The sequence below is a fragment of the Pseudophryne corroboree genome, chromosome 2, assembly GCF_028390025.1.
Source record: "Pseudophryne corroboree isolate aPseCor3 chromosome 2, aPseCor3.hap2, whole genome shotgun sequence".
Classification (NCBI taxonomy): Eukaryota; Metazoa; Chordata; class Amphibia; order Anura; family Myobatrachidae; genus Pseudophryne; species Pseudophryne corroboree.
The window spans coordinates 15,225,486-15,240,905 of NC_086445.1; the positions used below are offsets into that span (position 1 = coordinate 15,225,486).

The 15,420-nt window shown below is 42.5% G+C and overlaps 1 protein-coding gene across 1 annotated transcript; it reads left to right on the forward strand.

The window, feature by feature from the left end:
- The first annotated feature begins 359 nt into the window (after positions 1 to 359).
- Positions 360 to 1,388, forward strand: LOC134989048 (olfactory receptor 52Z1P-like). The gene has a single exon (XM_063950586.1). It carries the CDS (start codon positions 360 to 362, stop codon positions 1,386 to 1,388), a length of 1,029 nt encoding a protein of 342 aa, XP_063806656.1.
- Positions 1,389 to 15,420: the final 14,032 nt, after the last annotated feature.

The window sequence follows — 15,420 nt, forward strand, 5'->3', positions numbered from 1 at the left end:
TTGGACTCTGGAGATGGTGGAATGACTGTCAGTCTTTGTTGGTCATCACTTGTATCCTCGGCCTGAGAAGATGCCAATGAACATGAAGCACAGGAAAAGAATAGGACATTTGACCGGCGATTAAGGATTAACGTATTATGGGGCAGCGGGTAACAAACAAATGTACGCTGAGAAACAGCGAGAAATACGGCTGATATCTAAACGGTTCATCCACTTTTGTCCATTGAGGATCCCAGAATCCATCTTATATACTAAGCCCACATTTGTCACATCACCCCAATATCTGTGTCACATCACCCTAATTCCTGTGCCCTTCAAAAACAGATCTTAATTTAACCAACACAGTCAATGATTGGAAGATGAACCACTTAAATCACAGCAGTGTCTTAGTGTCCCATACGGAATTTGTTCTCTTGGGGTTCCCCGGAATCTTGGATCACAGGAAATTGCTGGCAATTCCATTCCTTTTTATCTATGTGACCATCTTGGCTGGCAACTCCCTCATTATATATCGTATTGGTGTAGAAAACAGTCTTCACTCCCCAATGTATTTCTTCATCACTGTTCTCTTTGCTGTCAATGTGTCTTGTACAACTTCTGTAATACCTAAATTAATCCTCGGGTTGTCCTTCGGCATGAACCAGATCTCCCTGGGTGGGTGTTTGGTGCAGATGTTTTATATTTATTTTTTGGCTATTTTTGAGTCCGGACTCATTTTGTCAATGGCTCTGGATAGGTATGTGGCTATTTGCAGGCCTCTGCGCTATAATGATATCATGACCAAGAATATGCTTGTCCAGCTGGTCCTCATCGGTATGGTGAGGAGCTTCGTGTTGGCATCTCCAATGGTCATACTGGCTTCCAGGGTCCAGTACTGTAGATCCAATGTCATCCTGAATTTTGTTTGTGAGAACATGGGACTTCTAAGCTTGGCGTGTGGAGACATCACACCACACAAAATTGTGGGCCTCAGTGTCAGGGTCTTGGTCACAGGGGTAGATGTCAGTCTTCTTCTGCTGTCCTACTCCAGCATCCTCTACACAGCCATGAAGATTGTTATAGGGAAAGCCCGTGGTAAGGCTCTGCACACCTGCGGCACACACCTTCTGGTAGCCATGGTTTTGTATATGAGCGCACTGTCATCATCTGTGTTGTACAGAATGGACACAATAATCGCTTACAATGTTCAAAATCTGTTCAACGCAATATACCTCATGATCCCGGCCACTGTAAATCCCTTTATCTACGGCTTAGGGGTGAAAGAAATCAGACGATGCCTGATTAAATCCCTCAGGAAGAAGAAAGCCAATCTGCCACCTTCAGTGTCCATTCATGCTAACAGGACATTTGCTCACCAAATCACTGCTGAAGGAGCGGGAGACAAATGAAGTTAGACATGAATGTAAAGGGTGACTAGCATGACATTAATAAGAGTATACAGGTGGATACGCAGCAATGTCAGCATTCAGTATCTACAGCATGAGGGGGAATAATAAAGTTTCAATTATCACCATGAACAGAATGATATAGAAAGTTAAGTGTGGTAGGCTGAACTTAAGTCTTCTCCACGTAGTCGCCCTGCAGAGCCACACATTTCTTACAGCGTTTCTTGACCTTCCACAACCCATCATTACAGAACTCCTACAATTGCCTTGAGAACCACCGTTCCACTTCCAGAATGACATAATTTGTGTTGTCATATTTCATACCCTGAAGTGGCTTCTTCATCTCAGGGAAAAGGAAGAAGTTGCTGGGTGCGAGATCATTTGAACAGGGGAGATGGGGCAAAATTTCACAGCCACACCTGTCGGCATCCATAGCAGATGCTTGGGTGGAATGTGTGGGTGCAATGTCAGCTAGGAGATGGATGACTTTGCTGATCATACCATGGCGTTTTTCTTTCTCTGCAAAAAGGTAATTGGTTAGGAATACGCCATGACCCATTGTCTCTGAGATAGGCGCTTTTTCATGGTCCACCATTCACATAGATTTGCCACTGTGCTACCATAAAACACACGTCCCCCAAAAAACGGAGAGCATGACCTTCCATGCAGATTTTTGCACCTTAGCCTTTTTGTCATGTGTTTTCACTCCGTGTTCATTTCTTTGGTCTCTGGATCATACAGATAACCCCAGCATTCATCCATAGTCATGAGACATGCAAAGAAATTCTCTTCATCCTGCTCTAACAGAGTCAACATCTGCTGCGAAAGTTCATATCGAGTTTGCTTGTGACATGGGGTCAGCAAGCGGGGATCCAATTGTAATGACACTTTAGACGTGCAGTTCCTCATGCTTAATCTTCCACATGCTTCCATAACCAAGACCAACTTCTGTCATGATCACTTCAATGTTTAGTCATCTGTCTTCGAGGACAAGAGCCTCCACCGTCCTCCGGTTCGAGGCTCATCTGAGAGGGACATGTGTCCAGGTTGAAAGTTCCTTTTACAACTCACAACAATGTCATATGATGTACTTTGATCACCATAAACAGCAATTGTTTCATAATGGATTTGGCAGGCGCTGTTAGCCTTCAAATGTGGGAAAACTGTGGGCTTCAATGTTGTCCATCATGCAAGTTAATGACATCTACCAGATCCAGAAATGAAACAGGTTGACATAAGTAGCTGTAATTTACAACATCACGTGCAATGCATAAGGATCAATAATTATGTTGATCAAATTACATCTGGAGGTCTCAATAATTTCATGGTGATAATTAAAACTTTATGTTACCCTCAATAGACAGGGACTATAGATTGTTTCCATGAACCACTGGAACTTACATTCTTATTATTCAAGCAGATGTAAAACAACATACATAACTACTGCAAAATCATTAAAAGAGAATCAAACTTGAGATTACATATTGGTCAAACCATCAGACAAAGAGGAGGATGTGATCCTATAGCCAATAGATATGTATTTTGCTGAAGTGTGTAAACAACTCTATAACAAATCATGCTAAAGACATTCATTGTCAACCCTACATAAGGTACCTATTATATCCCTTTAGTCAGGACACAAGAGTATGAAATACACAGGTTCTGCGGCTGGCTGACTGCATTTCCCCTGGATGGAATCAGCCACAGGACCCAGATAATGAATATATGTCCCTTATTACTTAGATATTATAGCAACCCTATCCCTACAGACAATTTTCTAAAAACGTATCAAAATCTCAACAAAGATTCAAGGGACAAAGGTGCGAATGCCAACAGTGACCCCAATTTTTTTGTAGGTGACACCCCAAATGACCTACTTTTTGCCTATTACTTAAGTGTCACAAGATTGAGAACATTCCCTCCCGCCCACACCTCCCAAAGGAAGACCTATTTTAGAGCGCTACATAAATAAAATTATTATTTTCTCTGGGATTGGGGCTCTTATTAAAAAGGCCTGCATTTCTGTAATGTGTCGTGAGTCACTATATACCATAATCCACGCTGGCATATCTAGCATAAAATAGATATTAGAAAAGAGTCCACACCTTCAAACTGTTGCTGTTGGAACTTATTTTATACTCACCAAAATGTTTCTTTGACTTTTTTTTTTTTTTTTTTGCAATTACATGGCACTGCAATGGGCACTACACTTGTCCCCTTCTGTGTCAATGTCTTGGCTGGGAGGGAGATAACATGTTTTCAATGACAGATATAAAGAATACATTCTTCATGCCAACTTTTGGATTCATTATAGTGATGATATTATGGTACTTTTGGATGAGAATAAAGTTATATTTGAGAATTTTATTTTGACATTAAATAACAGCCAACAATAAAATTACCTCATGGGTTTGTTATGTTCTCAAATTGCCTTAATGACTTTTAATTACCTATACCATTTGTCCTATGTTACATAATTGACTTTTATGTATCTGTTCTTTATAATGGACTATTGTGTCTTATTATTTTGATTTTTACTTTCTCCGGTGATTGTTTTTCTTTCAGTTCTGTTTCTTATTCACTTATTGTCTTTACAATACAAATATGTTTGCCAGAGAGAAGAGCAATTGGAACATATGGATTTATCATTTAACAATAAGCTTTTCAGGTCATAACAACAAACAAAAAGTCAGAAATAACATTATGCTAATATTTCTCATCACATTTCATTCTTGAAATGGTCCCTAAAGGTGAATTCCTGATAACTAGGAGCAATTCTCCATTGATTAACCTTTTTATATTAGGCCCAAGGAGTTGTACCATAGAGACTATACTCTATATGGTGAGATGTATCAAGCCACGAAGAGAGATAAAGTGGAGATTTTTTTTTTTTCAAACACAGCCCGTAACATGTCAGAAGCTGATTGGTTGGTACTTTATCTTTCGCCAAGGCTTGATACATCTCTGCACCAATCTGATACTGGTTCCTTATCAGTAGTGGAGGAACTTGCGACATCAGCTGGCAAAGACCTTGCAATTTAAGAGACAGGTTGGTCCATAGATATAAAACATACAAATGTGTAATCACAGCAATAATATACTGCAGTAGATATGAAATGATTGACCTTGTGTTATCAAGCAGGTCCCTCCTCCTCCACCGCACCATCTTCCTAGTGACATCTTCAGGAAGATGGCACAGTACAATAAATATCTCTGGAAAATGGTGCAGTGGATTAGGAGGGGCACGCTTGCCAGCAAGAGGTAAGATACGGGACGGGAAGGGAAACGGGGTGGGGGGGGGTGCTGCTGCCCAGAAGGGAGTGCCCCAAGCTCAAAGGACCCCTTGTTCTTTAATACGCCCCTGTGAAGAAGCATTTGTGTGTCCGACTAACAGACCCCTTAAGCAACAAGTGCGGGCACAAGGGGGCAATTTCCATAATGCCCAATCAGACCACAACAGACTTAGATGAGTGTATCACACCACCTACAGCTCCTGTGCACAGGAGAAGAAATTATCTATGGACGGTGCAAGGTAGCGATTCCTACTGATTATTATGTGATGGGGATGGGGTATAATCCCTAATAATACTGTCATTCTATTCTGTATTCCCCTCTCAAACCTTTTATTACAGCAATACGTTATCAGCTTTAATGCCTGACCCCGTTATACAATATTTAATGTATTATATACTCAGGATGGTTATAAGAATATAGACGTATCAGTACTTAGGATTGATTATATAGTGAAGGACACAATCAGCCAGATGTAATTTGCACCCACTGAGCAAAGTGTGCATTGTGTATTCCCATCTCTGTGGCCTGATCACCCTCATCCATCATCTGTGAGCTCTGGCACCATCCCAGTGCAACAGCCGTCTGACCCCAGGAAGATTTGTGCTTGCAGGGAACTACGTGTAGTCCACTATTCTCTCCACACACCCTCATTGAGCCTCGCCCAGGTGCAAATGCTCTGTTACTGGCCGGTTACGTCACTTCTGACTAGGGATGGCCATCGGTGTGGTTGCCATCAGTGGCGATATGAAAAGTAACCATCGACGGCTGCCAACTATGCAGTGGATAACCATCGATAGTTCCCACTATCGATGGTCATCACTGTTTTTTCACTGACTGGCTCATGGGCCAATCAGAACACAAGGGTGGGGCTTTGCATGTGTCAGGGGCGGAGCTATGCTCGTTGTCCCTGCACCACATTAAAAAAAAAGTATTTGGTTATACCTTTCCATCGATGCAGGGAAACCATCTGGTTCTCCCTCATCGATGGCAAAAGTATTCTACATCGGCCATAAACCATCGATGATTTTGAATCATCGATGGTCGATGGGCATCCCTACTTCTGACGCAAGTGGAGATACAACTGAATTGCGTATGATTCTTCTGCGCTGATAAGCGTTATTACAGTAGCCTGAGTTCTGCTCTCACCCCCATAGGTTGCAAGCAGAGGTCAGCTAGCGAGACATATCAGGCAAAACTGCGGCAAGCCGCTCCAGTGTCTGCTCATAGCTAACGGAATGTGGCCCTATATGTATCTAACTGAATGTGGCCCTATATGTATCTAACTGAATGTGGCCCTATATGTATCTAACTGAATGTGGCCCTATATGTATCTGTCTCTCTTTACCGTGTAACCCTTCTGTTGCTGGTGACAAAGATTCACCAGCCTTATCCAGCGACGCCTCCCCAGTGTGAATTACTACCAGCGCAGAACCTATTATTTATCACATGAATAAAGCATTATTACAAAGTATAATGATTTGTGAATATTTTTCTATTTCTTTTATTAAAACTATGATTTATTTATTTTTTTTACTTTTAAGATTTTTTTAATTTTGGGTTTCTATTTCACTTGAGTGGATATAAAAATGTCAAATTTGGCAAGTGATGCGCCCCTATATTATAATATACAGGGGTGTGTATTCTGGTACATCTGCGAAGCGATTAGTACAGTCATGTGACAACATATAATAGAAACACAGGTGTGCGCCAGTGCTGTATTCCTTTACAGGTGGAACCACTAACACCAGTCTGGTGGAATCAGTCTAATGCATGTTTGACGCGTAGCTCACTTCAAAATCTATAGTCAGACGGTCACTGCGGCCGCTCTTTCCCAAAAGAAACAACTAACGCTAAAAATGACTATGAAAGGAGGTCGGGGTGTCCAAACAGGATGCTGTATACGGTCACATATTAGAAGGTTCCACAAAGCACATAGGCATGCCCAAATATCCACCCAATGACTTACCAGTAATAGTAAGCACACAGCCTTACATACTATTTAGCCCCGTACACACGGGGGAGAGGTGTGCTGAGCGATCCAGCACAGACCGCTCAGCACATATTTCTCCCCCGCTCAGCACACTGCACGATGTGTGCTGAGAAAGGCGCGGGGGGGGCGCTCATTTCACCCAGAGGTGAAATGAGCGATGTGCATGCAGACCAATCTAGTACCGGTGATGGGGCCGCGCATCGCTTTCGCTGTGGGGCATACACACGGAGAGATCTGTGTTTAACTTCTAAGCATAATATACACAGGTGAGTAGTTATTAGTGCAGGAGTGAAGGTATTAGTATAGGTGTATGTCACACATTATATAATACACACAGGTGAGAAGTTATTAGTGCAGGAGTGAAGGTATTAGTACAGGTATATGTCACACATTACATAATATACACAGGTGAGTAGTTATTAGTGCAGGAGTGAAGGTATTAGTACAGGTATATGTCACACATTACATAATATACACAGGTGAGAAGTTATTAGTACAGGAGTGAAGGTATTAGTACAGGTATATGTCACACATTATATAATATACACAGGTGAGAAGTTATTAGAGCAGGAGTGAAGGTATTAGTACAGGTGTATGTCACACATTACATAATATACACAGGTGAGAAGTTATTAGTACAGGAGTGAAGGTATTAGTACAGGTATATGTCACACATTACATAATATACACAGGTGAGAAGTTATTAGTACAGGAGTGAAGGTATTAGTACAGGTATATGTCACACATTACATAATATACACAGGTGAGAAGTTATTAGTGCAGGAGTGAAGGTATTAGTACAGGTGTATGTCACACATTACATAATATACACAGGTGAGAAGTTATTAGTACAGGAGTGAAGGTATTAGTACAGGTGAATGTCACACATTACATAATATACACAGGTGAGAAGTTATTAGTACAGGAGTGAAGGTATTAGTACAGGTATATGTCACACATTACATAATATACACAGGTGAGAAGTTATTAGTACAGGAGTGAAGGTATTAGTACAGGTATATGTCACACATTACATAATATACACAGGTGAGAAGTTATTAGTACAGGAGTGAAAGTATTAGTACAGGTATATGTCACACATTACATAATATACACAGGTGAGAAGTTATTAGTGCAGGAGTGAAGGTATTAGTACAGGTGTATGTCACACATTACATAATATACACAGGTGAGTAGTTATTAGTACAGGTGTATGTCACACATTACATAATATACACAGGTGAGAAGTTATTAGTACAGGAGTGAAGGTATTAGTACAGGTATATGTCACACATTACATAATATACACAGGTGAGAAGTTATTAGTACAGGAGTGAAGGTATTAGTACAGGTATATGTCACACATTACATAATATACACAGGTGAGAAGTTATTAGTACAGGAGTGAAGGTATTAGTACAGGTATATGTCACACATTACATAATATACACAGGTGAGAAGTTATTAGTACAGGTGTATGTCACACATTACATAATATACACAGGTGAGAAGTTATTAGTACAGGAGTGAAGGTATTAGTACAGGTATATGTCACACATTACATAATATACACAGGTGAGAAGTTATTAGTACAGGAGTGAAGGTATTAGTACAGGTGTATGTCACACATTACATAATATACACAGGTGAGTAGTTATTAGTACAGGAGTGAAGGTATTAGTACAGGTATATGTCACACATTACATAATATACACAGGTGAGAAGGTATTAGTGCTGGGGTGGATGTATTAGTACAGGTATATGTCACACATTACATAATATACACAGGTGAGAAGTTATTAGTACAGGAGTGAAGGTATTAGTACAGGTATATGTCACACATTACATAATATACACAGGTGAGAAGTTATTAGTACAGGAGTGAAGGTATTAGTACAGGTATATGTCACACATTACATAATATACACAGGTGAGAAGTTATTAGTACAGGAGTGAAGGTATTAGTACAGGTATATGTCACACATTACATAATATACACAGGTGAGAAGTTATTAGTACAGGAGTGAAGGTATTAGTACAGGTGTATGTCACACATTACATAATATACACAGGTGAGAAGGTATTAGTGCTGGGGTGGATGTATTAGTACAGGTATATGTCACACATTACATAATATACACAGGTGAGAAGTTATTAGTACAGGAGTGAAGGTATTAGTACAGGTATATGTCACACATTACATAATATACACAGGTGAGAAGGTATTAGTACAGGAGTGAAGGTATTAGTACAGGTATATGTCACACATTACATAATATACACAGGTGAGAAGTTATTAGTACAGGAGTGAAGGTATTAGTACAGGTATATGTCACACATTACATAATATACACAGGTGAGAAGTTATTAGTGCAGGAGTGAAGGTATTAGTACAGGTATATGTCACACATTACATAATATACACAGGTGAGAAGTTATTAGTACAGGAGTGAAGGTATTAGTACAGGTATATGTCACACATTACATAATATACACAGGTGAGAAGGTATTAGTACAGGAGTGAAGGTATTAGTACAGGTATATGTCACACATTACATAATATACACAGGTGAGAAGTTATTAGTACAGGAGTGAAGGTATTAGTACAGGTGTATGTCACACATTACATAATATACACAGGTGAGAAGTTATTAGTACAGGAATGAAGGTATTAGTACAGGTGTATGTCACACATTACATAATATACACAGGTGAGAAGTTATTAGTACAGGAGTGAAGGTATTAGCAGGGGTGTATCTTCCTATTGGCCAGGATGGCACTCGCCAGGGGCGCCAGCCAAGGGGGGGGGCGCTGCTCAGAGGTGCCACCCGCTGGCAGTAGGTAGATTCACTTTTAGAGGCAGCAGCTATCCCCCCACCCCGTGTAGTTCCTCACTAGCAGGGATGTCCAGTAATGATCACGGTATGTAGCAGCGGCTGCTGGGAGGTGTAGTTTATGTAGAGTTTCTTGTCTGTATTGTGGAGCAGTGCTGGACCCCGGTGCCAATTACAGTGGCTGCTGCTGCTGCATTCTTTGATCATTTATGGGCATCCCTGCTGTTGAGGAACTACACGGGGGTGGGGGGATAGCCGTCGCCTCTAAAAGTAAATCTATCTAAAAGTGCTGTCTTTAATAGTAAAATCAACATGGAGGCATATGTGTGTCTGGCACTGTGGGTGCATACGAGTGCGCGGCACTGTGGGGGCATACGAGTGTCTGGCTCGGTGGGGGCATATGTGTATCGGGCACTGGGGGGCATGTGTGTAACTGGCACTATACTGGGGGACATTATGTGCATCTGACACTATACTGGGGACATTATGTGTAGGGAGAACTACTGTGGGTATTGTGTGTAAGGCTGCTAATTGTGTGTGTGCGCATGTGTAGGGGGTGTGATTATATATTTATGGTTTGATATCATTATATAAAATTGTGTGGCCACACTCACTTTCCCAGGAGCGTGCACACCTTCCTATATATATATTAGTGCTGGGCAAGAATTAAAATTTTTAATCGCAATTAATCGCAGGATTTCATGCGATTAATAGCGATTAATCGTATTGTTAGCCGACTAAAGTCAATAATGAATTCAAAAGTGGTGTATTGCGCACTTTTACTACTTCTATATGAACAACAGTGCAATAACATTAAACACTGCAAAAACATTTGGTTTGCAATTTTCCCTTAACACAGCAGCATTTAAAAAACGTTAAAAATAAAAAAATAAAATATGTTTTCTGAGAATCTAAATCTGTTTTCTTACCCAGATTTTTCTTCCCACCAGATTGGACAGATATATTTTAGGTGTGTAACCTATTTACTGCTCTGCACCAAGCCAGTTGCTAAGACACACAAGGATATTTACATTTTCAGATGATAAAGAAACTCTCTTCTTCTGTACAATATGACCAGCAAGAGAAAACAACCTTTCACAGGGTACTGATGTTGCAGGTGTGGCCAAGTACTTCTGTGCAATGGAGGCCAGCCTGCTGTGTGAGCCTGCATGTTTGTACTTCTGTGCAATGGAGGCCAGCCTGCTGTGTGAGCCTGCATGTTTGTACTTCTGTGCAATGGAGGCCAGCCTGCTGTGTGAGCCTGCATGTTTGTACTTCTGTGCAATGGAGGCCAGCCTGCTGTGTGAGCCTGCATGTTTGTACTTCTGTGCAATGGAGGCCAGCCTGCTGTGTGAGCCTGCATGTTTGTACTTCTGTGCAATGGAGGCCAGCCTGCTGTGTGAGCCTGCATGTTTGTACTTCTGTGCAATGGAGGCCAGCCTGCTGTGTGAGCCTGCATGTTTGTACTTCTGTGCAATGGAGGCCAGCCTGCTGTGTGAGCCTGCATGTTTGTACTTCTGTGCAATGGAGGCCAGCCTGCTGTGTGAGCCTGCATGTTTGTACTTCTGTGCAATGGAGGCCAGCCTGCTGTGTGAGCCTGCATGTTTGGACCACCACTCTAATGGACAGGACTCTGTACCGATGGTGGGCTCCGCTCTGAATCCACGCACACTGTTCTCAACTGAATCTTCCTCCTGTTCAGAATCAGACTCTGATGAAGCAGCCAATAGGGCTAACTTTTTATTTGGTGGCTCTGATGTTGTTGCTTCCACAGGTTTCTCTGCAACAAACCTCTGTTCCTTTAGTAAGTTGGTGACTAAGGCCCACACCTCACCCCTCTCTGCTCTGGGTATACACTTGAGGTCCTTGAATCTAGGGTCCAATGCGGTAGCAATCTTCAGATATGCAATGTTGGCATTTTCTTTGCGTGTCTCCAGGTCTGTTCTGAATGTAGACTTAAATTTGACCACGTAGGCTGGGTCATCATCTGAACTCTCCATGACCCGAGAGAGATGGCAAAAAGCAGGCAGAACCACAGAGCATGAAACATACTTTTCTCCTTCCAGAAGTTCAGTCACATACCTGCAACAGTAAAAAAATATCAAACCCATTTCTTTGGGTACGGGAGAATGCTGGTGGTCAGAAGACCGACAGCGGCATCCTGGAATCCAGATACCCAAAAGTCCCCGGTAAGTATACTAACCCTCCCTGCTCCCTACTAACCCTAACCCTCCCTGCTCCCTACTAACCCTAACCCTCCCTGCTCCCTACTAACCCTAACCCTCCCTGCTTCCTACCAACCACCAGTAAGTGCCTAAACCTACCTAACTACATCCCATTCATGCTATATTTTTTACAGACAGGACAGTGGAAAAATGAAATATATGAAGTATGTAAAATATACCTGCAGGGCTCCAGTAGCGTTTCCAACCTCTGCAGTTTGTCCATTTCAGCTGTAGTTGGCATGGCAATCTTGGTGTTGTGTGTGGTGAGGACATCCCTCAGTGGCTGTTCATTTCTACAGACACTTTTTATCATGTCCAGAGTCGAATTCCATCTGGTTGGAATATCTTGTATAAGTGACTCCTTATTTTGTCTATGTTGAAATTGTTGTTGTTGTAATTCTGCAGCACTTGCTGGACTGTGTTTAAAGTGGCCTACAACTTTTCTGCATTTGGCCAGGACATTGTCAAACGCACTGTTCTGCAGAGATACTGTGACAGAACGCTGGAGACTGTGCGCAGTGCAGGGGACATGTTCAAAAGGCAGGTGTCTTGCAGCAGCAATCATATTTCTTGCACTATCTGTGCTAAGTGTGCCGACTTTATCTGAAATGTTCCACTCCTGTGCAACATGAATAAAATGTTCAGTGCACGTTTCAGCAAAATGTCTCTCTTCTGTTTTCATTACAGTCAGAGCATGTGAATGTAGCTCCCAGTGTTCATCAATATAATGCACTGTAACTCCGAGGTAATTATGGTTACCCAGCGATGTCCAGTAATCTCCAGTGAGAGCAACATGTGGTACACATTGTAACGCCATCGCTTTTGTAGTACTCTCCTTTTCATACAAGTCATGTATTCTTCTTGTGATGGTGCGTCTTGAGGGAGGCTCATACGTGCTGTCATTCGTTGCGATCCTAAGAACATTCCTCAGACCGACATCTTCGACAATACTAATTGGCCTGCAGTTTGTAGCTATCCACTTCGCTATGTTATTTGTTAGCTTTTCTTGCTTTTGTTTATCTATACTTCTCCCATACGCTGTATCCAATGTAGTCTGCCGAAGCTTGCCGTCACTGTTTGTTTGAGTGGGTGAGTTGCTGGCATCAAGGGTGTGTATTGCATTTAAGTGATACTTCAGACTGGAAGTACTCCGGTGATAAGAAAATTCAGCTTTGCAGTGTTTACAAATAACTTTGGTTTTATCAACTGTGCCATCTGGTAGAGATTTAAAATGAAAATGTCCATGTAAGATTTCGGTTCCTTTCTCCATTTTCTGTGAAAACATTTTTAAATAAATAAAATAAAATTTATAAAAAATAAAAAAAAACTGTATTTTTTGTTTATACTTTATAGCAGATTAGGCACCCCAGCAATAAAAGGGAGTATAATAGCTCAGCAAGGAGACCTTAATGAACGAAGGAGGCCCAAACTTCCACTAACTCTCCTGTTAATATAAGCAATATAAGCCCCAATGTACATAAACCATTCTCATCCAATCCCACAGCGGCACCCGCCAGAGAAGAGAAGGGCTGCCCTGCTCGCTGCAACCCAGCCGCGTAAGTAAGTTACCCAGTTCCGGCCAGCGCGCGATACGGGATCCCACTCACCCAGTCCCACCACTTGTGTTCTAGCTTAGAACTCTTAGAGCTTAGGCTCCGTACAAAAACCAGTACTCACAGAGATATTGTGAAGATGTCTCCGTCTCAATGACGGTTGGCGGCTTCCTCCTCTCCGGCGGCATCCGGTGGCTTCCTCTTCTCCGGCGGCATCCAGCGGCTTCTCCATCAAGGGGGTCAGATAAATAACTGCTTCCGGCCGCTTCTTCCGGCGCAGCAGCATTAACGGTGTTAACAATATTATCGCCGTTATTGCCTTATGGCGTTAACGCGTTAATAACGCGTTATCGTGCCCAGCACTAATATATATATATATATATATATATATATATATACACTGCTCAAACAACACATCCTAGATCTGAATGAATGAAATATTCTTATTAAATAGTTTGTTCTTTACATAGTTGAATGTGCGGACAACAAATAACACAAAAATTATCAATGGAAATCAAATTTATTAACCCATGGAGGTCTGGATTTGGAGTCTCACTCAAAATTAAAGTGGAAAAACACACTACAGGCTGATCCAACTTTGATGTAATGTCCTTAAAACAAGTCAAAATGAGGCTCAGTCGTGTGTGTGGCCTCCACGTGCCTGTATGACCTCCCTACAATGCCTGGGCATGCTCCTGATGAGGTGGGGGATGGTCTCCTGAGGGATCGCCTCCCAGACCTGGACTAAAGCATCCGCCAACTCATGGACAGTCTGTGGTGCAACATGGCGTTGGTGGATGGAGCGAGACATGATGTCCCAGATGTGCTCAACTGGATTCAGGTCTGGGGAACGGGCGGGCCAGTCCATAGCATCAATGCCTTCGTCTTGCAGGAACTGCTGGATTCAGGTCTGGGGAACGGGCGGGCCAGTCCATAGCATCAATGCCTTCGTCTTGCAGGAACTGCTGACACACTCCAGCCACATGAGGTCTAGCATTGTCTTGCATTAGGAGAAACCCAGGGCCAACCGTACCAGCATATGGTCTCACAAGGGGTCTGAGGATCTCATCTCGGTACCTAATGGCAGTCAGGCTACCTCTGGTAAGCACATGGAGGGCTGTGCGGCCCCCCAAAGAAATGCCACCCCACACCATTACTGACCCACTGCCAAACCGGTCATGCTGGAGGATGTTGCAGACAGCAGAACATTCTCCTTGGCGTCTCCAGACTCTGTCACGTCTGTCACATGTGCTCAGTGAGAACCTGCTTTCATCTGTGAAGAGCACAGGGCGCCAGTGGCGAATTTGCCAATCTTGGTGTTCTCTGGCAAATGCCAAATGTCCTGCACGGTGTTGGGCTTTAAGAACAACCCCCACCTGTGGATGTCAGGCCCTCATACCACCCTCATGGAGTCTGTTTCTGATCGTTTGAGTAGACACATGCACATTTGTGGCTTGCTGTAGGTCATTTTGCAGGGCTCTGGCAGTGCTCCTCCTGTTCCTCCTTGCACAAAGGCGGAGGTAGCAGTCCTGCTGCTGGGTTGTTGCCCTCCTACGGTCTCCTCCATGTCTCCTGATGTACTGGCCTGTCTCCTGGTAGCACCTCCATGCTCTGGACACTACGCTGACAGACACAGCAAACCTTCTTGCCACAGCTCGCATTGATGTGCCATCCTGGATGAGCTGCACTACCTGAGCCACTTGTGTGGGTTGTAGACTCCGTCTCATGCTACCACTAGAGTGAAAACACCGCCAGCTTTCAAAAGTGCCCAAAATATCAGCCAGAGAGCATAGGAGCTGAGAAGTGGTCTGTGGTCTCCACCTGCAGAACAACTCCTTCATTGGGGGTGTCTTGCTAATTGCCTGTAATTTCCACCTGTTGTCTATTCCATTTACACAACAGCATGTGAAATTGATTGTCAATCAGTGTTGCTTCCTAAGTGGACAGTTTGATTTCACAGAAGTGTGATTGACTTGGAGTTACATTGTGTTGTATAAGTGTTCCCTTTATTTTTTTGAGCAGTGTGTATATATATATATATATATATATATATGGGCACTACTGTGTGGCATAATGTGTTTAAGAGGTACTACTGTGTAGCATAACGTGAATAATGTACATTACTGTGCTGTGTAATGT

Excerpts from the sequence above, each read along its gene's own strand:
- LOC134989048 (XM_063950586.1), top strand. The coding sequence starts at position 360 with ATGAACCACTTAAATCACAGCAGTGTCTTAGTGTCCCATACGGAATTT.